The 23,736-nt window shown below is 34.5% G+C and overlaps 1 protein-coding gene across 1 annotated transcript; it reads right to left on the bottom strand.

Moving 5' to 3' along the window:
• Window positions 1–11,573: 11,573 nt before the first annotated feature.
• Window positions 11,574–14,642, bottom strand: LOC107639412 (uncharacterized). The gene is made up of 7 exons (XM_016342901.3): window positions 14,121–14,642; window positions 13,406–13,591; window positions 13,161–13,307; window positions 12,882–12,983; window positions 12,698–12,768; window positions 12,543–12,610; window positions 11,574–12,125 (listed from the first exon to the last, which is right to left on the bottom strand). Exons 1-7 carry the CDS (start codon window positions 14,328–14,330, stop codon window positions 11,887–11,889), a joined length of 1,023 nt encoding a protein of 340 aa, XP_016198387.1. The 5' UTR covers window positions 14,331–14,642; the 3' UTR covers window positions 11,574–11,886.
• Between the last annotated feature and the right edge of the window lie 9,094 nt (window positions 14,643–23,736).

The raw sequence follows: 23,736 nt of genomic DNA, 5'->3' as shown, positions 1-23,736 counted from the left end.
ATTTAGAGAATAAAGTATGATCTCTAATTTTTTATTCTCTCATGTTTTTTTTTTAATTCCACTTATAAAATTAATGATAAAAGATCACACTTTATTCCCTCAATTGTTAAAAAAAAAAATATGAGGAGACAATGTATGTTTTATACAATGTGTACAATGGAGTTAATTTAAAATTAAAACTAAATTATAGGCAACTAATTAATTTTGAATAGTTTCCAATTTGAAATTTAAATCAAATATTATGATTACCGTCGGTTTTGGAAACAAATAAACTACTTCCTTCTCTCAACTCTCTCTCTCAATACGATTTGTCAGCGTTCTATGCCTTTCTCATCGAGTCTCGCCGGTACACTAACGCCACAGTCACCAGCCACCATCGGAAATCCACCGACACTGTTCCGACTAGCGCCGTTGCCACACAGGCCACCGCCAAGGGAGGACGTGCATATTGTGTGGGTCGAACTAACGGCACCGCAGCAACCCGGACGTCCAGCGCCTCCGTCGCAGCCGGTGTGTGCCTTCTTCTTGACACCGTCCTCACCTCCTCCGATTCGTCTTCGCTTTCTCTCATTCCTTCAAGTCTCTTCTCACCGATGATACCACCATACTCTTCTTATTCTTCGAATCCAAGCATGGTTAACTTCTTTCATGATTTGAGCCCTATGCTTCACAACAGTGCCGCTTTTGTCATGACTAGTCCTTCAAAATTATGTTTCACCACAATAATAGTTTCTTCTGTTTATTCATCTTCTTCTTCTATTTTAATGGTCAATTTAGGATGGTCATTTTAGTAGGTATGCGGATGGTTATTTTATTTTTATGTAGATGATTATTTTGATTGAATTGAGTTTAGTTATATATAATTAAAATATGTTAGATGTTCAATTCATTAGATATGCGGATGATTATTTTTATCCTTAAGTGGATGGTTATTTTTATTAAGGGTGAGTGGCACGTGGCAACCCAAGTAGCGACGGTGAAATGGAATGATTATTGATGAAGGTGGGTAGGCTGCCGATTGAAAAAGAAGAGAGTATTGCAGGATTTCAAATGGTTATTTTTTTGAAATAACTAATTGAATTTTTTAAAAATTTGAAATTTGAAATTGGAGAATTTGAAATTTAAAATTTGATGTGAAATAACTAAATAAGAATTTTTAAATTTATTATTTCGTGGGTAATTTTCATTTTTAATTCATATTGGGCTAAATAAGCAGCCCATTGTACACAATGTACAAATACCTCGTTGATTCCCTAACAGGACTCTTGTTAAAATAAATTGAGAATCCATTTTCCTTTTATAGAATTCAAACATGTTTCCTATAGCAGCCAATGTTTTTAAGGGCTTTTTTGGATAGATTCATAATTTTTTTTTTTTAACTTTTAACTTATGAAAATGTATAGTATTAATGTCTGGTACAGTTTTTTAAATTACAGCTTCTTAAAAAACTATTTTACTACTTATGGAAAAGTTAAAAAAATGATTTCTTTCATAATAAAAATTTTTTATCATTCTTCTCTTAAAATAAGCATTTTTAGAACTAAAAAATCAAATACAAAATAATTTATATATAAATTATTTTTAATATAAATATTTATTATTTCAATTATTTTTTTTAAAAAAATTAATTAAACTATTCACTCAAATTGAACTTAAATCTAGTATTTATAATCTCCTTTTGACTTGTATTTTCGATGATAATGTGCTAAAAATTTCAATCTAGTTTGGCTCTTAAAGAAGCAATGCGAAATTTTGGTTTCCAATCAATTTTGTTATGCATTTATTAAAATAAAAATTTAAAAAATTTCTACTACTAATAGCTTTTATTTTTTGAAAACTATTAGTAATAACGTTAATTTAATATATATATATATATATATATATATATATATATATATATATATATATATATATATTTCTTAAGATACATGATAGTTGAACCTAAAAACATAAATAAATAAATATTAATAACTTAAGTTTATTATGATACTTTCAATACACAATACATTGAATGCATTAAAAGTTTCGAAATTTACTATTCTTATCTACTTAGGACACTTGTTGGCTAAATTTCTTTTTAATTTTTTAATTATATTAAATGGAATCCCAAGTGTACTATTTATCTTTTAGAACTTCAGTTATCTTTTACCCGAAATTTTCTACTTACATTTACAATGAGATACTTATTAGAATATGATTAGTAAATTAAGTTTAGGTTACAGTAGAGTTGTTAAGAAGTTGTTAATATCAATTGATAAGTAGTGGAGTAATTAGTAGTACTAGAATGAGACCCGCGCAATATGTGAAAAAGTAAATTATTTATACTATATAGTGTATTTTAATAAATATTATATTAAAAATATTTTACAAAACATATTATTTTAAGATTTTAAATTTATTTATTTTAAAAAATACATAAGTTATTTATATTAGAATTATACAAAATTACATCTTCATTTTTTTTTATTTTTCGATTTGCATTAATTGTTACCCTTTGTCTTTTCATGCATTTTTTTTATTTGTAAATAATTTTAAAAAATGAATGAATGAGAATAAAAAATATATAAAAATATCTTAAATTTAAGAAATTTTTGACAATTGGTATGAGAGATTAAGAAATAAAGAGTAGTAGGAGTGTTAATATATATAAATTATAGAATTTGAATATGTTGTAGAATTTAAATATTTGTAACTGAAATTTTTTATAATTATTATTATTATTATTATGATACTTTTAATGTATGTTTATTGCATTTAATTAGCACTTCATGTTTTAATTGAATAATAATAGATAAGAGTCTTTTGTTTTAATTTTTTTAAAACATTTTACTAAATGGTGATTGGTTGATTTTCATCTTTTGCCAAATCATTAAAATTGCTGATGTGGCATCATTAGCAAAGAAAAGATGGCTTAAATTCATTGTGAATAAAGTTGATATCAACTTTTATATATTATAAATAGATAGATAGATTGTTAAGATTATTATTGAAAACTTTTGTATAAATAATCTCTTTGTATCAATAAATTATACAAGATATAATAATACGTTTCTGATTCCTTTTTGTATTTATATCATGGTATCTAGAACATAGATTAATTTTTTTCTGTTGAAAAACCAATACTCTTCGGCTTAATTTTCTATTTTTTGGGTCATCTTCCCGTTGATCACCAACCATCACAGAAGCTTCTCTATGTCGTTCTGAGTTGAACTAACGAAACACTGTCTGAATCTGATGACGCATGCATTGTCACGTGTTGCTGGAATCTCTGCCACTGAAGTTACTGCACCTTCTTCATCATTCTCACAACAATTTTTTGTCACTCCATTTTTGTTATCTTTTTGTAATGTGATACATGAGTATCTTATACCTTTTTTCTAGTTATTTTTGTATGGTTGAGTTAGATTTTATTTACTTTTACTTGATTTTAGTGCAAAAATCACATTTGGATGCTACTTTGAGTTTTTCTTGTGTTTTTATGATTTTAGGTGAAATTCGGAGCAGTTTGGAAAAGTCTGAAGCGAGAAAGGAAAATGCTGGCAGCACCCCCTGGGCGCTGAACGCCCACCTAGCATTTAACGCCAGCAGGGGGCACAAGCCAGAGACGCACACTTCTTCCCTTGGCGTTCAACGCCCATTCCTAAAGTTTAACGCCAGCAGCAGCCCGTTTCACACATCTTTGGGCCTCCAAATGGATTTAACACTTAGTTTTATTTTATTTTCTTTTTGTAATTTTATATAAAAATAATATCTTTTAGGTCTAGCCATTATTATTAGGTTAGTATTTAAAGGAAAGGATTAACCCTAGTAAAGGGTTCGAACATTATCTTCTTCCTTTCGCACTTTTCAGAATCCTGTTTTCTCTGTAAGTTATGAGCAACTAAACCTCCTGGTTAAGGTTAGGAGCTCTATTTATTTCTATGCATTAGAACTATTATTCTTCTATTTTAATTAATGTTTGATTCAATTCTAAGGTGTTGTTTTCGTTCTTAATCTTATGAACTAGGTGGAATGAGAGTATGACCCTTTTCTACATGAGTTCTTGTGATTTTCGAGAGAGTTATCTCACTTGAACTACAGCTTGAAAATACTCCTCCTAAATTGCTAATTACATGAACTAATTGGGATATGTGACATAAAATCCTGTTAGCTTTGGATGATTAGGATTTTTGTGGTGCTAAACTAGTTTTCTGAACTTAACCCTCTAATCCAAATTGAGTGACCACGAGAGTGGCGTTTGATGAGGATTAGAGGAGATTAAATCACTAAGATTTAGGGTTTAATCACTTATGGCTTGCCATAGAATGAATCATTCATTGTTAAAATAGTTGGTAAGACGTTTTAATCCGGAAAAAGTAAACATCTCCGAAACCTTAATTGTTTTCTCACCATTGTTTTACACCAAACCCTTTACTTGCTTTTCTTTACTTTCTTGTTAATTCTTTATGCGTTTACAACAACTATCTTTTACTGTTTGCCTGACTAAGTCCAACAGGACGACTATTTCTTGCTCAGTCCGACAATCCTCGTGGGATCGACCCTCACTCACCTGAGGTATTACTTGGATGACTCGGTGCACTTGTCGGTTAAGTTGTGCGAGTTCTAATTTCGTGCACCATAATGCCTTTGAGTAACTCTAACCGCACCATCATGTTCATCTCTCTGTCCCAAGTCCAACGAACCCAAGATCGTCTCCATCAAAGTTGTTGCACGCTGTCACGCGCCTCTCGAAGTCATTGTCCTAGTCTCTCTTCCATCATTTTCCAGATTGAATCTTGACCGTTTGATTAAGTGCTGCATCACCACGGTTCAAATTTTCGCCACATGTCGCAAAATCACTTGCATTGTAAGCCCAAACTCACGTCATGTACCCGTTGGTTGACCTGACCCGCATCCATTTTCATCCTGACATGCTGATGTCAGCACAAGGCTGAGTCAACGCGCTGACGTGGTTCTCTCCCTAATCAGAATTTTTCACGTGTCCCCTTGCTGCTAACGTGGTAGATCTACCTGGCTACTAATGTGGCATCTTCGTGTAGATCACTCCTAAGGTTTTTTTATGTTCTTTTTTTAAATTTTTCCTCCGTTTTTGTGATTTCTACTCCAATCTTACTATTTTCACTTGTTTTGAGGGATATTTAATCATTCTCATAGAGAAACCAGATATCTTCTGCCAATTTCTGTCAATCTTAGTGGCTCTAAATATAACCATTGGGTTGAAGCCATGAGAGGATTTCTAATTAAAATGCCGTAAATTATGGTATTATGTGACTAGTGATATTGTGTGTCCAACTAAAATTGAGACTGACAAATCCAAAGAAACGACTGAAAAATCCAAAGAAGCTCCCTCTAAATCTATTGATGCTAACAAAGCCTTTGCTGAGAAATTAGAAGACTAGATAGTAAGAATCACCAAATTATTTCTTGGTTTTGTAACACAACTACACCAGGCATTCATATTCAATTTGGGTGTTTCGAAAATGTTAGAGGTACGGGATCATTTAGCAAAATACTACACAATTTTTTATCTTTCACATCAATATCAATTACTTAAGGAACTTCACAACCTTAAGCAAGAACATGATCAGGCTATTTATGATTTTCTAGCACTGATTGAATGCATTTGGAATCGATTAACCTCTTGTGAACCTGTTCTTAAAGATTCTACTAATGCTAAAGTTTTTGAGGATTATCGTAATCAGACACGTCTAATTCAATTTCTCATGGCACTTATAGATGATTGTGAGCTAGTCAGAGCTTCTCTTCTTCATAAAAATCCCTCGTCTAACCTTGAAGACACTCTCCCATGTCTTCTGTCTGAAAAAAATGTCAAGGACTAACTCAATCCAAAACTGATGTTATCTTTGCAGTTGCCAACAAAAAGGCAAATTTTATCGAAATTGTAGTCGTTCTGGTCACCTTCTACCAGATTGTCCCTTCATTGAATGTCGTAAATACAAGCAGAAAGGTCATATTGCCTCAAACTATTCCATTACGTATTGTCACTATTAAAAACGATTGTGTCACTTGATAACTACTTGTCTTTCTTGTCCAACTCATCTAGATCAGAATAGGTGTATTCTCGCTCCAACACTTCCAAGTCCATGCATGTTACCGCAACTACTGAAGTTGATGTACCTAACTCATCTACTTCTGGTAGTCTATCTTCTGTTCTCCATTTGCTATTGAGTCTTTTCTTACACAAATTCTCTCATTCTCTGGTAATAATTCTGCTATTCTATCCACTCCTCTAGGTAACTCTAAATGGTACATTGGTTCTGGTTGTTCACATGTCACCTATGTGTCATGTTTTCTTGATGAGCGAAAATTGAAGCTCACGGATACCGGCAAGTACACCAGATTATTCAAGTAATACCATGGTGAATGGATATTGTTTCCACGAGGATTAAAGGATTGAGCACGCAAATATCGAGTTAAATAACTAATTAGATCAATGAAACCTGGATTAATGAGTGCTGAAATCTAGAATGCTTGAATGTTGAATGCTAGAAAGAGGACAGTGAATGTATGCTTGATTGACTCTGGATTTGCATGCAATGCTTGCCCTTTGATTATCCTCTCTTTGCTACTTGATTTTTATCTCTTTAATCATGTATTTTCTTAAAAACATTTTGAACATATTTAGTAACAAATGATACTAAAAAGTAATGAGATTATAAGAAGAAACTATGATTAAATCTAAGAAAACAAGAAATTAAAATAAGAAAAACTACTAAAGATGCGAACGCATCATTTTTCCTCTTTGTCTACCACTACCACCGCACCATACATTCACACTGCTCATGGATCCCTTATGTATGTGAATCACAAAGGATCTGTGTCTCAGTCTGACCTTCACCTACATAATACCCATTTCATTCCTACATTAAATTTCAATTTTATTTCTGTGGGTCAATTAGTTGAATTTGATTTGGATGTCAATTTTTCTATTTATGTTTGTCGTGTGTAGGATCTTCAGACAAACAAATCATCGAGATTGGATGTAAGGTCGGAAGATTATTTGAATTTAGGAATCTACATGTTCCCTCTAGCACAAATCTCTATGTTGTTTTTCCACCATCCACACTTCACTTATGGCATCATCGTCTTGCTCACAGTTCATTAGGAAAATTGTGTTCTCTCGTGTCTAAGGGAGTATTAGGGTCGGTCAATAATAAATCTTTTAATTGTATTTCTTGTCAAGCTGCAAAATAATTAGCTTTATCTTTTCATACTAATTCATCTATTGTTTATTCTTCTTTTGATCTTATACACTCTGATGTTTGGAAACCTACTCCCACAGCTTCTATGGGGAGAGCCCGATATTTTGTTATATTTGTCGATGATTATTCATGTTTTACTTAGGTTTATTTAATGTCTAATAAACATGAATTGCTTCAGATTTATATCAATTTTGCTACTATGATTAAAACATAATTTTTCAAAGCCATTAAATTTTTTCGATGTGACAATACAATAGAGTACCGTAACTCCAAACTTTTTAACTTCCTTACTGAACAGGGCACCTTGTCTGAATTTTCTTGCCCTGGAATATCTCAACAAAATGGTAGAGCTGAATGCAAACATCGTCACACTCTTTACTCTATTTGAGCAATGCTTCTTTCCTTTTGTTGTCTTGAACGTGTTTGGAGCGAAGTTGTTCTCACTGCTGTCCATGTTATCAATAGTTTTTCTTCCTCTGTTCTAGGTAACATTGCTTCTTTTGAGCGTCTCTATAATACTTTACTAGACTATAGTTTGCTTAGAGTTTTTGTTTTGTTCTCCTTCAACCCCATAAACATAATAAACTTGGACGTTGGGCTTGCCTATGTTGTTTCCTTGGTTATGGCATTGAACATAAAGATTATTGTTGTTGAGATCCTATCTATCGATGAATCCTGTCATGTTTGTATGTTGAGAACATCACATGTTTTTGAGTTTCTCTTCCTTTCAGTCCATTCCTCCTATCCGTTCACCTTTATTTACTCATCCTTCTATTGATCTTTTCCTTAGTGATGATAATGCAGGAGTTGTGAAAAGATCACCTCTTGAACCTCCTATTTCTGTCTCTTCTACTATTCCGAATGATCTAAGCCCGAACGATGATCCTATTCTTGTGGTACTTCCTCCTCCATTTACTCGTAGTATTAGGGTGAAATCCACTTCTACGTCTTCTTGTTTTTTTCGCCAGTCTTCTTTAATCCTTCAAGCATATTTTAATTCTTATTGGACTGGTGACCCTACTGATCGGCATTCTACTACTGGTTATTGTCTGTTTCTTGGTGATTCTCTTATCGCCTGGCATGCCAAGAAACAAACTTTTACAGCTCGATCAAGCATCAAAGCAAAATATCATGCTCTAGCTGACACTTATGCTGAAGTTGTTACAATTCATTAGCTTCTTAAAGATTTAGGGACTACTCAACCTTTTCCTACTGATCTCTATTGTGATAACATCAATGATATTCACATTGCACTTAATGATGTCTTTCATGAGCTAACCAAACACATTGAGAATGATAGTCATTTTGTACGACAACGACTTCTCATTGATGCTATTCATCTAATCGCTGTTAGGCTATAGATCAGACTGCTGATATCTTTACCAAGGTTCATCATCCTACTTGTTTTTGAAATCTAATGTGCAAACTCAAGATAATCTCTTTAGCTTCTACTTGAGTTTGGAAAAAAGGGGAGATATTAAAATATGATTAGTGAATTAGGTTTAGGTTAGTAGAGTTAATATTAGTTGATAAGTAGTGGAGTAGTTAATAGAGTTGTTAAGATTATTGTTGAAAATTTGTATATAACTAATCTCCTTGTGTCAAGGAATTATACAAGATACAATAACACATTTATGATTCGTTTCTTGTATTTCTATCAACACTAATAACATTTATCTTTGATGCAAATGATTGATTCGTCAAAGATTGTGATGATAGCCTTGAAATGAAAATTTGGAACTGAAAACAACAATAAACTTAAGCTTGTAAGAAGTTTGGATAACCGCTGCTGCTTTTCTACTCTAGTGACAAATTATCATATACTAAAATTAGATAGTTTTTTGAACAATTCTGAATATGTGAGAGATTGGAGATCATAAAGTTTATTGGAGTAAATGAAAGTACGATTTGGATTTGGTAGCCCTCTCCAAAGGAAAACTGCCCGTGGTCTCTCCAAAAGAACTAATCCGTCACAGTACTGAACTCAATTTAAGGGTTTATCGCTGGCTAATAGGTTGCTGCATACACAAAGCAGGATTCGAATCTCCGATACTAGTTTAAACCGACTAGTGAACCAACCACTAGACCAACCTAACTTGGTTGTATATTTTTTTAATATTCAAAAGGTACCTCCTTTGATTTTGCCTTTTTTTTTTTGTTTTAAGCCCTTTCTCTGGTTTTCTTCCATACTCCATTACTCTTCCATTCTCAAAGCTTACACTACTCGGTTGCACTCAGAATTATTTTCCAATATCAATTTATTATAATGTTCTTCAAAGTGGGGAAGTATGGTTCTTGTTTGTCCCTTCTGTGACCAAAAATAGGAAACTAGCCTCTTCGAAACAATCACATGGAGAAGGATAGCATAGAAGAAAACCAATACTGAAATATATACCCACACACACCCCACACACACAAAGGCATGTCTTGGTCGAGTGTGAGGAAGATTGTGTTTCTTGTTGCTTGAATCTAGAATAGGAGCAGGGGTCTATTGTTATATACTTGGTAATGCTTTGTTTTTTTTTTTTTTCTTTTTTTCCCTTTTTGTGTTGATTGTTTAAGTTAAGGATATTATTTTGTGAAGCCTTTTCGAAAGAAGGCATAATAGATGCGCCATGGGATGAAGTTGCCAAAGCAACATAATACTACCTTGGATATGAGAGAGAGAGAGAGAGAGAGAGAGAGAGAGAGAGAGAGAGAGGTTGGTTGTTGGTCCAGTATGTGTGTAGAAAGCATATTTTGTATATGAAATTAGTTAAAAAATAATAATTCAACCGAAGTTAGAAACCAAAAAAATAGTATAAATGAAGGATACTTTTTTTGTATTAAAAATATGTACGGGATACATTTTGTATTTAACTTTAGAAAGGTTACTAATAGCCCTTTTATTGAGAAGGCTTTGAATCCTAAGCCATGAAAGTATAGTTATATTCATTCATATACATAATAGGTCATGAAGCAACATATAAAACTGCTGAACAGCAATGTCAACATTCTGGTGATTACTATGAAATCAAATCATTAGACCTCTTCATCTAATAGATTTGGGTGTCACTAACTATATCTAAGATTATGATTAATATTGACCTTAATTTTTAAGGACTACATGAATGTATTAGATGCCACTTTTGCTATCCAACCACCAAATAAGTAAGATATTACCTTAATAAGAAAGGTTATATGAGCAATAATGCCTTGATTAGTGTTGGTATAATATATGTGCTTATTGTTTGCATGTGGCTCTTAGGAAGGATCCACCTATAATGCAAACTTTCATATGTAAACTCTTAGTCACAGACACAACCACAGTTCTTATATGGTTAGTTATCACTTTGTTCTTGATTTATAATGTTAATACTTATGCATCTTTTTATGCACCAAAATAAATTGAATAATTATGCCTAATTATGTAGTTTCCTAATTTGTGTATATATAATTGTTAAAACTCGATGGAATTACCTATGAATGGTATCATCAAAATGTTGAAACCATTAGTCATCATCTTTATATGTTGAACTATGACCTATTAACAACTACAAAGCTTTATTCCTAGTAGGTGAGGTCAGCTACATGAATCAAACGACACCATTGTCCCCTGACATGTATCATGTTTGTATTGAGTCTATGACCTATCATATCATACCAATTGTTGAAAAAACATGTATTGTATATTGTAATTGCTTAAAACCTATTCCTATTTCCCTCGCTCAACTCGTAACTTAATACCACTGCTTCAGCCAAACAACTTGATAACTTGCCACTAATGCAGCAACAAAAGTCCATGTAAGATCAAGTTTATTATTACCTTCAACCATTGCAGAGCTATCATCATTATCACTTGAGGTAGTAATCATCCTGTCTTCAAAAAAAGTGTTACTAAAAAGACAAGAAAGAATGAGTATCTCACAATATAATGTGAGACCTTTATGTTTAAGACAAGATAAATAACTCTAAAATATAACAATATTACATGACAAATACTACATTTTATAAGTCTGGTATAAATTAAAACAAACTCAAAAGTATAAGTCAGCCACACCATTGATATATGTCTTACATAATTTAAATTAAAACCTCACTATTAATTAGATCAATCAGGGCATTGAATGTAAATTTTAGCAAATGTATTCAACCAAACATGAAGATCAATTACCCCTTGTATTGCATATAGTGACAAAATACTATACCATTTTCTCAAAGCCAACAAATAAATAGAACTCCATCTTAGATGACAACTCATCTATAAGGAATGTATATGCTATTTCAGTTATCACATCCAAACAACTAAATTCTAATTTTGATTTTAAATGAAAAAAAAGGAAAAAAAAGGTATTTTAAGAATTACATCTAAACATAGAAAAGTTTCTCACCTTTGCTTCTGAAGTAATCCTTTAAAAGATTGTTCAGATGAAAGATTCCCCTAATAATTTGTTAACACTGATATAAATCAAGGTTTTACACTGCATCATTGCTTTGATCATAAACTACTACAAAAGCACTGCAACCTAAATTCCGAATTAGGTACAATTGACATCACTCATTCTCGACTATACCTACGTATTCACAGATGAATATGATTCCATGTCAAAGCCAACAAAACTCACCATGACAAAATTTCCTAAAAGGATTAAATGGAGGTGGTCAGCATATGATGGAAAATAGTTTAATAACTCTGAATGCTTGATATAAGGATCTTTAATGTCTCATAAGTCATAAAGACAATGCCCACGCCGGGAACAACCTTGTAGTACTCAGGCAAAATGCCTCTATACAAACCTCGTACCCCTTCATTCTGAATTATGTGTCCAAATGTTCCCAACAGACTGGTATTATAGATGCGAGCTCGACCCCCAAGCCCCTCTAACTGCATCCGGCGCCTTACTAGATCCAAAGGAAATGTTGCTGCACGTTATAAGAGCCAATCAAACTCACAAGGTTACGTCAGATGTGAACATTACTATCTAACCAAAATTTCTCCCTCGGGAAAATAATATTCAGAAAAACTGACAAATATATACATGTTATGAATGAAAATTAGTTATTAGAGCATTTAAATAAATAAGTCATTTTAAAGTCACCAATGCATAATGTGTCTCCCATTAGAAGTTTTCCCCTTAGGTAGTAGGCACTAGATTTTTGCACCAATCACAAGCATTAGTGGTATAGAGCAAAACATCTAATGAAGCACATTATTAATTATAAAAGTTGTTCAACATACAGTGCAGGCCTTTAGCAGAAGAGGATACAAAATCTTTTATCTAAACAAACTTGAGAAATTAGATGAACCAATTAAAGACAGCATTATCATCAAGAACCCACCTGTTGATGACGCAATGCCTGAAAGACTGCCACAAGCAAGGCTGATCATGATTGTTGAATCATCAGGCCTAATTCATAAGGAAATGAGAAAATAATATTCATAAAAGTATATCCTCCAAGCATGACAATATAAGCTTCAACACAAGGCTATTCACCTTTGCGACTTCCAAAATGAACGTAAGCCTTCATAAACAGAAAAACTTATCGCTATACTCGGCCCAACACCCTGTATCACACAAAATAATTAGTTATGTCAGCTGTAAAATTAAAATATAATAACAGAATAAACACAAAATGCAAAATAACTCATTAAGAATTAAAGATGCATCATAAGCCTACCAATAATGTTGCTCCAAGTCCCTTGTAAAGACCCAAGAAGCCTTCTTCCCTGCATATTGTATTAAAGGCATGGGAGATGCCATTGTAGTAAATGGCACTTCTCTGCAAAGAAACATAATAAAATATTCTCAATTCTTGGCCACAAATAGAAAGTAATGATAAATCAGACCAAATTCAATCAAACAATAAATAGCTATCAAATTATACAATTCATTAATGCAAATAACCAAGGGCTTGAAAATAATCTCCAAGAATTTTCAATTCATTTAAGTCCATTACCTGTGCGGCAAGTCGGGTTCTCACTAGATCCAACGGATATGTGGCAGTAGCAGCTGTTATGCCAGACAAACCACCACCTATGAAGTGCACAAAGGGGTCTGTACTTGTATTTCCTCCGAGTTTCTCCCCCAAAATTGAATGTATTATCTGCAATATATGAAATTGATCAGATTTAAGGAATATATATATGCGGTAGCTTCTACATAACATATACATTTTGTAAAGAGCATCAGATGAGACGTTACACTCTTGTAGCGTTCATAGGCATAGAAGTTGACTGCGGTATAAGGAAGTCGATGGGCTACTGTCACCAAATTGCCTTTCCAAAATGCTCTAAATCCTTCTTCAGTGACAATGCGTGAGGCCTCACACCATATGCTAGGCTTGCTCAACGCTGCTGCTGCTGCCACATCAAATTGCATACCTTGCACCTAATAAATTTATGGCATATTGACATAATTAGTTAAACACTAGTTGATAGCAGAGCAATTTAAGTAGCATGACGAGAGATGGGCAAAGAAAATAAATTTTTATTGGCTATCATGGCTATCATGATTCGTTTCATTATTAAAAAAAAATGATATTACAGTGAAAAGATTATTAGTTATAAACTTACAATTTTTTAGTAGAATTTGAATATGATAATTACCAACAACAATAATTACAGCCATCTCCTTTCCCACTAGATAGAATGGGCTACACAGATCAAACAATAAGATTCAATTGTTATTATGTGGGTAACCATATAATTTTATAATAGTTTCAGCTATAATTTTCCTTGGTGTGCCTGCTAAACTACCCTTCATATGACTATTGGACTAACACTAATTCAAATTATTATTAGTTTTTTATTATCAGTGTAAAAATCATGATTAAATATCTAAATATCTGTGGTTGAGGATCTGTTCTATGGAAATCCCAAGAGAAAACCACAAAAAAAAATATAAATAATAAAAAAACCTGAAAAAGAATAGTGAGGCGTGAGAGTGGAGCAGTGCAGGTCTTTCCAAAGGCGCCTGCTATGCCACCGGCAAGAAGCTGAGACACAGTTCCCATCTGCGGCGGTTGCTGACTTTGCTGCTGATGCTGCAACACCTTCCTCCCGCCACGATCACCATCGTTCACCACCCTCTGCGCACCTTCAACCGTCATTCGCGCCTGCGCTTGCATTCCCCAAACTACCCCCCAAAATAAAAGAGGGGGGAATAACAAAAGAAAAAAGAAACCTCGACGGGAGATGATGAGGTTAGTGATACTCGTTACATTCTGTTTAATAGTTTTACAAGTAGAGTGAGTGAAGAACGAGGGTTTTAGGAAAATGGGGAACAGGGCTTAAGAGTTAAGATTTAACTTTTAAGAGTGAACAACCGACTAGCTGTGTAGCTGTACCACAATTGTTGAACTTGAAAGCAGAAAGAAACAACTGGAGATTAGGGTTTAGAAGAGGTTTTGTAGTATACAGCTGCAATTAGCGCCGAAGACCGAAGTCAGCAAAAATATCTCGATTCGGAATAAATCTACTACTTATGTACCGTTTAGGAAGTTATAAAAATAATTTTTTTGAACTTTTGACTTATAAAAAATAGTTGTATTAATATCTGATATAATTTTTAAAATTAAATTGTAATTTTTTAAAAAATTATTTAAGAGTTTATAGAGAAGTTAAAAAAAAATAACTTCTCTCATAATACTATTATTTTTTATTATATTTTTTTATAATAAACATTTTTAGCATTAAAACCTCAAACACAAAATAACTTATTTATAAACTACTTTTAACATGATTATTTATTGTTTAAATTATTTTTTTAAAGAGTTTAATAAAACTATTTATCTAAATTAGACCTTAGTTAAATTAAACAAAAAGGAGTTAAAAATTCAGAAAAAATTATGAAATTCTTCTTAGGTCAGGGTATTTCTACTAGAAAGAACATTACGTAATCTTTTCTAATATTAACTACTTAATTACTGAGCCTTTGTAGCGATTTCGCGTTTCTGTTTTAAGAAAATACCGGAAAATTTTGTTTTTATTCATTAAAATCATGTTTCAAAGATTTCCAACAAATAACAATCACATAAATACTATTAATAATAGGTGTTATACAAAAGAAATCAAAAGAAGCTTGAATACAATATATCATACCTAACCCTCTGTGCAACAAAATCTCAAGGGACAATAGCGAGGGGACTCTATGAAAGCAATTAAAATCCCACGCAAATCCAGATTAGCAACAGTGGCAAAATCTCTAATCATGCCCGCAACGGCGACAATTCCATGACGATAATGATAGTTACAGCAGAACAGAGAATTCAAATTGGATGGGAATTAAGAGCAATTACAGCCCTGGAGATTTCAAGACAAGACATATACCAGAATCAACTCAGAACAAGCATGGCAGTGATAATAAAACGTGTAAATGGGCCGTATTTAAGAAAAAGGTCAAACCAGAGTCAAAGTGGTAGTTTCAGTCTCAACACGGCAAATTTAGCGGTGGCAGAGTAACTAACTCGCTGTGACAAGTGGGTGGTGGCTCCAGGCCGAATCGACAATGACGATAGGGCGTTGGCCTTCGGCGGCAACGACAGCGATGCTTGCTGATAGCAGTAGCGACAGAGGCCCAGCGTTACCCTTCGCTCGCGGTTTCTCCCCCTCTGTTTGAACTTTATGCTTCTAGCCGCGACAACGATGGTGACGGGGTGGCAGCAATAGCTGCGTGGCAACGGAGTGGCGGCGCTGTCCTTTGCGCACGAGCTCTCCTTCTTCTCGCGTTTGTCCTCTCCCTCGCGAGCATTCTCTCTCTCTCTCTCCTCTGGCTCTGGCGACAGCGACAGCAACCGGCACAGGGAGCAGTACGGCGCGGCGATCCTCCTTCCTCTCTTCTTCCTCTGTTCCGTCACCCTCTCCCTCTCCCTCTCCCTCTGTTCTCCGTTTTCTTCTTTCTTCCCTTCTGTTTTCCCCTCGAGCTCCCCGTTCCCTTTCTTTCCCTTTCTAATTGTAGATTTAGGGATTTAGTATACAAATTAGGGATTTGTGATATTAGAGTTAAAATTAGGAATTTTTAGGACTAGGATAAAATATATACGAGTAATATAATAATTTTATAAAATATTTGAGATAGAATAATAATTTAAGATTCAAATATAATATTATAAAAATTACTTTCAAAACGTATAAGATTTTATCTATTAATCTATTAATGAGCTCAAATAATTATTTCTAATTTAAATTATGAAGTAAACATACTAATCACATTTTATAAAATACGGTTAAACTCGAAATATCAATTACCTAAATAAAATTATATGACCTTTCATTATATTTCCATCATAACTTTAATTTTAATTTATATAAAATAACTAATTAAAATAAAAGTTGTACATAAATATTAATTAACTTAAACTTAGAGTATTTAAAAAAATTCATTTAATCATTTCTAATAAATTAATCTCTAAGAACTTAAACTAATAAAATAAACCATAATTTATCCATAATTAAAATTATTTAAATTAAATTATATAATTTTCAAATTATGTAAAACCAACTATAAAAATTTACACAAGAATATTAATTGAATTAACTTCAAATATTAGTAAAACTAATTTAATTACTCTTAATAGATTAGTTTATAAAATAAAGAGTTCAAATTAATAATAAGTCATAACTTATTCATAATAAAAGTTACTTAAATTAAACTATACAATTCTTTCTTATTTTTCAATTACTAAAATTATGCAAAATATTCAATTATAATAAAATTACTTAAGAATCTCAATTGGTTTAAAATAAAATTATCTCCGAATTTATTTAATTATTTCTATTAAAATAATTTCTAAAATTATAAAGTTTAAACTTAATAAGATAAAATCACAATCTATTCATATTTAGATTTTAAAAAATGCCGGATGTTACACTTGATGCTGAAAACAACGTCGTTTTGCAAAAGGTAGCTCATTCTTATTAAAAACCCTTTGGCAAGACAGAAATTACCATATATTGTCCTAACCCCTTCATCAAGCCAGAGCTTCCTTCCCTCTGAAACGAAACTAAAGCGTCATCGAAGAAGGTAGAGTAGGAGAAACGAAGTTCGTATGCTGAAGAAGTTCAGTCATCGATCAAGGTAAGCTAATCCACAACGTTCCTGATCACATTCACATCAGGGTTCCATTTAGTGTAGGGTGCGATGCATGCAAATGCATTCTGCCATGGTTGCTTTCTGTTTCAATTTATTTGAAAAAAAGTTATTGTGTCCTCATTTTAAAGTTTTCTTAGGGTTCTGTGCATTGTGGGTTGATTTTATTTTTGTTTGAAAATTACAGATGATTGATAGATATGTAATTCCTGTTTTTCACCATAGAGGAAAGTTTGTGAGGAATGATGATGGGAAACTTGATTATGTGAATGGAAAAGTAGAAAAATTTTCAGAGATGGACATAGATTTTTATCAACTTTGGTGATTTAGTGAAGTTGTATGAGGGTTTAGGATATCCTAGTTACAAGGCAATATACCGATTTGATAGTACGGCTAGTGATATAGAATCTGAGCTTCATCATTTAACAGGGGATAGTGGGATTCATGAATTGTGTGACAATTTGATTAGGAATGAAGAAAAAGATGAGTTCTATGTTTACTTTGATCATGTTGTCAATGAACCTGAGTATGTAGAAGAAGCAGGATGTAAAAACCACGACTAATTAATCGCCTAATCAGGTAATTAATATTGCCTAAATTAGGTTCCAAAAATTTAGAGTGAGAATTTGAGGATGTAAATATGATTTTTGGACTTAGTAGATTTTTCTGAGTTAGAAAATATTTTTTCTGCGAAAAACTGCGAAAAATCACGAACCGGTCATATCGGTTCAAGTCTGCCCGGTACTGCACGAAAAAAAGTTAAAACAGTCAAAAACCTAAGAAAAATATTAGAAATGAAAATCGGGCGTTAATTTTAAAGGTTTGGCCAAAAGTTGGGACAAACGGGCTAAAAACTCTAACGGGTTGGACCGGACCCAAGTTGGGCCCAAGCCCAACATATAAATAGATTCATTTAATGAACCCATTTCAGCACACCACACTTAAACACAACACCCACTCAGCTGAAAAGAAAAGAGGGAGAGGAGAAGAGATAGAGCACTATTCACCAAGACCTTCCCAAGCTCATATCTTGAGCTATAGAGCTCCGATCGCTGCATCGTTTGCGGCCACGCGTTCCTTGCAAAGAGCTCTAAAAAATCCACCCAAGAAACTGGTAAGAAAAGCTCGAATCCCTCTCAGTTCTTCTCTTCAAAATTTTGAGTTTTAGGACTTTTGATTAAGTGAGGTTTTGTGATTTTGGGGTGTTTAGGTACACTCTAGCCTTTGATTACCATTGGATTGGGATTCCAAAACTATTGGGTAAGGTGAGTTGCTCTTGAACCCTTGTGAAATTATGATTAAATTGAGCCCTAGGTTGATTAGTTATGATTTATATATATTATAGCTTGAGGTTGTGATTATTAGAGCTTGTTGGTGCTTGTTGGAGTTAAATTGGTGGATTGCTTGTGGTGGAAAGCTTAGTTTGTGCTCAATTTTGGGTTTTTGGTATATTGAAAATCGACCAAGGTATGGTTTCGATTTTCTCTATGTAGTATATAATATTCATGGACACTTAGGCTAGTGACCTATAGGACAGGTTTGATTTGATATGGTTGTTGATGATGGTTGGTTGATGATGTATGATGAATTGAATTTGTTAATGTTGATAAGTAATGATGTGGAGGTATGATGTTTGATGAATTTGAATGAATATATATTGTTGACTATTGATATAAAGCCGGAATGAGGTTGATAATGAGAATTTATAGTGATGGAATGATGATTGGTGAATGTGTTGATGGATGATTAATTTTAATGTTGTATATAATTGATGTTGATTGTTGATAATATTGAAATGTGATGGAAAAATTGTATAAATGGTGAATTGTGACCCAAGAGGGTAGATTGTGCTGCAAATAGAAGTTTGGTATTGATTTAGTTGGATGTGGCTTGAGAATTTGGAAAATTGAGTACTTGTGGAATTTGGTAAAAAGGGAATTTTGGTGAACTTTGTCTGATCATAACTCATGCCTCTGTTTTCAAAATTTGTTGAAATTTGTTTAGAATTAAAGTCCATTGAAAACCCTTAAAATTGATATAAAGTTTGCAAAATTTGAATTTTTGTAGAGGAAGTTATGATCATTCAAAGTTTGGTGTTAAAATATGAAATTCCGCCAAGTTGCAGAATTTTGTGATTTCTGGTACGTGCGCACACACAGCCTTATGCGCACGCACACTCCTGCGAAATTTTAAACCTGTGCGCACGCACAGACCTTTGCGTACGTACACGCAGGGGAAGGCTTCCTGTTTAGAGCGCTAGCACAGCTTGTGCGCGCACATACCCGATGAGGATTTACAACCTATGCGCACGCACACGTTGGGAAGGGCAGCCTGTTGAGGGCGCTAGCACAGCTTGTGCGAGCAAACAGAATTGTGAAATTTAGTACCTGTGCGTACGCACACCTCTATGCGTACGCACACATCTTAAAAATCTCCTGGGCGTGCGCACGCACACCCCTGTGCGTACGCACACGCCCTGTTTTATAACTTAAACTTTGTTTTTAAACTATTCCACTTTCCCAACAAGATTGTATACTTCTATGACACCATTTTAAGACTCTTGGGCTTATTTTTGGGCATTGAAACATGGGAAAGGTCTTAGGAGAAATTATTTGGTTTTCTTTGAAAAATTAAAGAACGGAGGCTTAGGTTTCTGGTGTACTGAGGATGGGTTTGGTGGATTGAGAAGAGCGAAAGATGTATGAATTGAGAAAGTGACGGACTAAAGAGTTCGAAATGAAAATGTTGAATTGACAGTGGTTGAGATGAGTCGAGGACTCGAGATGAAATGATGGATCCATGATATGCTGAAAACGTTTTTTGAAAACCGCTGAACTACTGTTTTATAATGAGATTGATGAGACCTATGGGTGCGGCAGGGACGGTGGTTAATCCCGCCTATCGAGGTAGCAGCGGCGGCGTAAGGACGGTGGTTAATCCCGCTTACGTTGAGATGTGAGGTCTGTGGCAAGAGTATCCCGCTCACATCCCTTTGGATCAATAGAGTGTGCAGGCACAAAATCCTGGATGGTGATCTGAGCACCATATCTCGGGGGTTCTCAATGATGATTCCGAAGGGCGACATCTCCATGGAGGTGTGTCGGGCTGGCAGTTGAACCAACAATGTGATATCACAGCTAATAGAACAGGCATTCATCATGTGCATCTTCTAATTGTTTGTTTGCTTTGCCGACTTGCAATTATATGCCTATTTGTATAACATGCCTAATTGCTACTTGAATTACTTGCCTTAAATGCCAATACTTGTGTTTTACTTGCATTGTATATTATCTGTGTTTTCTACTGGGATTGAGGAGGTTCGGAAGGCAGTGGCGATGGGATCGCATGGAGGATAGGTTGGTGAAGGCTGTGGGACAGCGGAGAACTGTTTGACTAGAAAATTCTCTAAGTTAGATTACCCTTTTAATATGTTAAGGTTTAAGTTATGTTAAGGTTTTATATATGCTTTACTGTTTCTAGTTATGCCTTAAGATTGAATCTTGTGATGGATATGAAGTCTAGGATTGCCTTTGGCGTCCCGGCGTCTTATATCTTACATCACTGGGCACTGTTACCATACTGAGAACCTCCGATTCTCATACCATATTCTGTTGTTGTTTTTCAGATGCAGGTCGCAACCCACCTCGGTGACTTGTTTGGATGGTGACAGAAGCGGAGGATCATGATACTTTTTGGAGTCTTTCAGGATTATTTTGTTTATACATCTCTCACTTTTGTATCTTGCTTTTGCCTAGAGGCTTGTATTGAGAGAGAAAAACTTGTATAAGCTATTTCAAACTTCAGTTTCTGTTTTGTCTGTATATATGGCTAGCCGGCTTAAACTCCGCGAGCCGTGGCTAGATTCTTATGATATCAAACTCTTATCTGTTGTTATATTATATCTATATCTTGTGCTTTAAGTTAATAGCTCTGTTAGTACATTCTGCGCTTTTTAAATCCTATTTTTGAACTATAACCTTCATCAAGCTTCTAGATTATATTATTTTTTCTATATATTATATGTATGAGCTTTAGAACTGTCGTAATCATTGATTAACCTTTGCTTTACAACGCGAGGTAAGGCTTAGGCTAATTAGGGTGTTACACAGGAGGCGAAAATGCAGGAACTGGGAATGTTGAGTGCATAGAACTAGATGACATCTGTGATAATCTGATGACATCATCCTCTGATGACAACTAGGAGAGCACAGAAGATGAACTTTACAAGCCTCCACCTCCGGGGTATAATGATGACAGTGATGATGAGAAGAGCAGTGGAGAAGAGAAGCATACCAAAAAGAAGAGAAGTATGACTTACAAGGGGAAAAAAGTTGTTGTACCAAAGAGAAAAATAAAAGAGAACAAGAAGGATCCACTAAAGAGGAAGGATGCACCAAGGAAGAATAGATCGAATATTGGTGGAAAAAGACCCAATGTACAACCAAGTGTTGGGCCCAGTGTAGACCAACAAACTGGGCCTTCTTTGAAAACTGGTGGGCCTAGTAATGGGCCTATTATACACTCAAGCTCCACTGATTCAGAGTATGACTATAAATACCATTTAGATGATTTTCATACCCCTGTTTCTTCTGATGAAGAAGTTGAGAAGCAGCACTGGCCCGTGTTCAACGATGAGTATGGATTTGGAGAAGGCCACTTTGAAGTAGGCACCAAGTTTGCAACTTTTGATGGTTTTAAAGAAGTGGTGAAGGACTTGTTCATATCTGAGGGTAGGGAGCTTTAGTGGATTAAAAACGATAAAGAAAGGGTTCGGGTGGGCTTTAAAGGAGAAGAATGTCCATGGGTTGTACATGTATCCTACAATAATTCTCTTAGGTGCTTCCAGGCTAAAACTTTTAAATCTGAGCATACATGTACAAGGGACATGGGCAGTAATGCTGCTGGCCAACACTGGCTGAGCAAGAAAATTGAAAAAAGGCTAGCTATCCATCCTCTGATGACTAGGAAGGAGGCTAGTGATTTTTTGAAAGATGAGTTTGGCATACATCCTCAAGATAAGATGGTTTACAGGGCACTAAAGGAGGCAAGAGATAGAATTGTCGGAAGCAAGAGTGAGAAATATGGAAAGCTGAGGGATTATCTATTTGAACTCTTACGCAGCACCCCTGGAGTACTGCACTCTTAGAAGTGATACCAATTCCACAGTCCCCACTAGTGTTTGATAAGATATATATATGCCTGGATGCATGCAAAAAAGGCTTCAAGAGTAACTGTAGACCTTTAATAAGTTTGGATGGATACTGATGCGGGTGCATCATTGCCTATTTTTAGTTGTTATTTTAGTAGATTTTAGTTTAGTTGTCATACAAATTTTGTTAATAAATAAGTAATAGCATGAAATATCTCTGCAAGAAATAAAATCTCAAGCATAGCTGAGTTTTAGCTAATATACAAGGTAAATATGATAAAATAGATCACACTAAGTGAAGTTTTGATTTTGAGTATTATTAGCACACTTAGTATATAAAGATCATCTTGTATATTACCTTGATGCACTTATTTTCTTGATGATAGGAAAAGCAGAAGCAGAGGAAAACAAGGAGCTTAAAGGGTGAAACCGAGAAGAAACTATGGAGAGCGCCTTTGGTGCTATGCTTTTCCTCAAGAACACTGTGAATCTCCAGGAGAGTGCCTTTGGCGCAACGCTTTTCTCAAAAGTGTTCCTCAGCGTTAGAAGAGCGCCTTTGGCGTTCCGTTTTCACCAAAGAACACCTGCGATAGAAGAGGGAAAATTTAGCTGGCGACGCGTACGCGTGGGTGACGCGTACGCGTGAAAGTGATGTTTTTAGCTGGTGACGCGTACGCGTGAAAGTGTTATTTTTGAAAGGCCACGCGTGAGCGTGGGTGACGCGTACGTGTGGAAGAGCGCCTTTGACACTAACGCTACGCCTTCGATGCCAACGCTGAAGATGACACGTACGCGTAGGTGACGCGTACGCGTGACAAGTGCCAAAAAGCTTGATGACGTGCACGCATGGGTGACGCGTACGCGTGAGTGCACGAACGCTACACTTTCCTGAAAAATGCTACGCCATTCTGAAAGGCTCATCTTAATTAATTTTTCAATCCAAGGTTACTCTAAATTCAAGCAAGCGAGCCCACAATTGTCAACCAATCCAGGCCACAAGAATCATCTAGAATAGTTAATTTTCATTTGATTGTAATTTGTTTTTAATTTTATTTCAATTTGTAATTTAGGAAAGCCTATATAAAGGCCTTAGTTTCATAGAATTAGGCATTCTGGGAGGACACAGACATGGAGAATTGAAGGAAGGGGGAGAGAGTGAAGACTGATTCGAAATTCTGTGATTCGGACCCCTCCCCTCATACACTTTTCTTCCCTTTCTCTTCTTTTCTTTCTTAGCAGTAGTTTAGTTTCTTAGTTTGTAATTTTCATTTATGAATTCTTTAATTTTTATTTTCAG

Source organism: Arachis ipaensis, chromosome B4, assembly GCF_059453495.1.
Source record: "Arachis ipaensis isolate K30076 ecotype BB chromosome B4, ASM5945349v1, whole genome shotgun sequence".
Lineage (NCBI taxonomy): Eukaryota > Viridiplantae > Streptophyta > Magnoliopsida > Fabales > Fabaceae > Arachis > Arachis ipaensis.
Note: the sequence above shows the minus strand (reverse complement) of the source record. Positions and strands in the feature narration are given on the sequence as shown.

Coding starts and splice junctions, on each gene's coding strand:
- LOC107639412 (XM_016342901.3), bottom strand. CDS start 14,330: ATGCAAGCGCAGGCGCGAATGACGGTTGAAGGTGCGCAGAGGGTGGTG. Junction 12,984..13,160: donor GAACCCGACTTGCCGCACAG/GTAATGGACTTA, acceptor GTTTCTTTGCAG/AGAAGTGCCATTTACTACAA. Junction 12,611..12,697: donor TCATTTTGGAAGTCGCAAAG/GTGAATAGCCTT, acceptor CTTATGAATTAG/GCCTGATGATTCAACAATCA.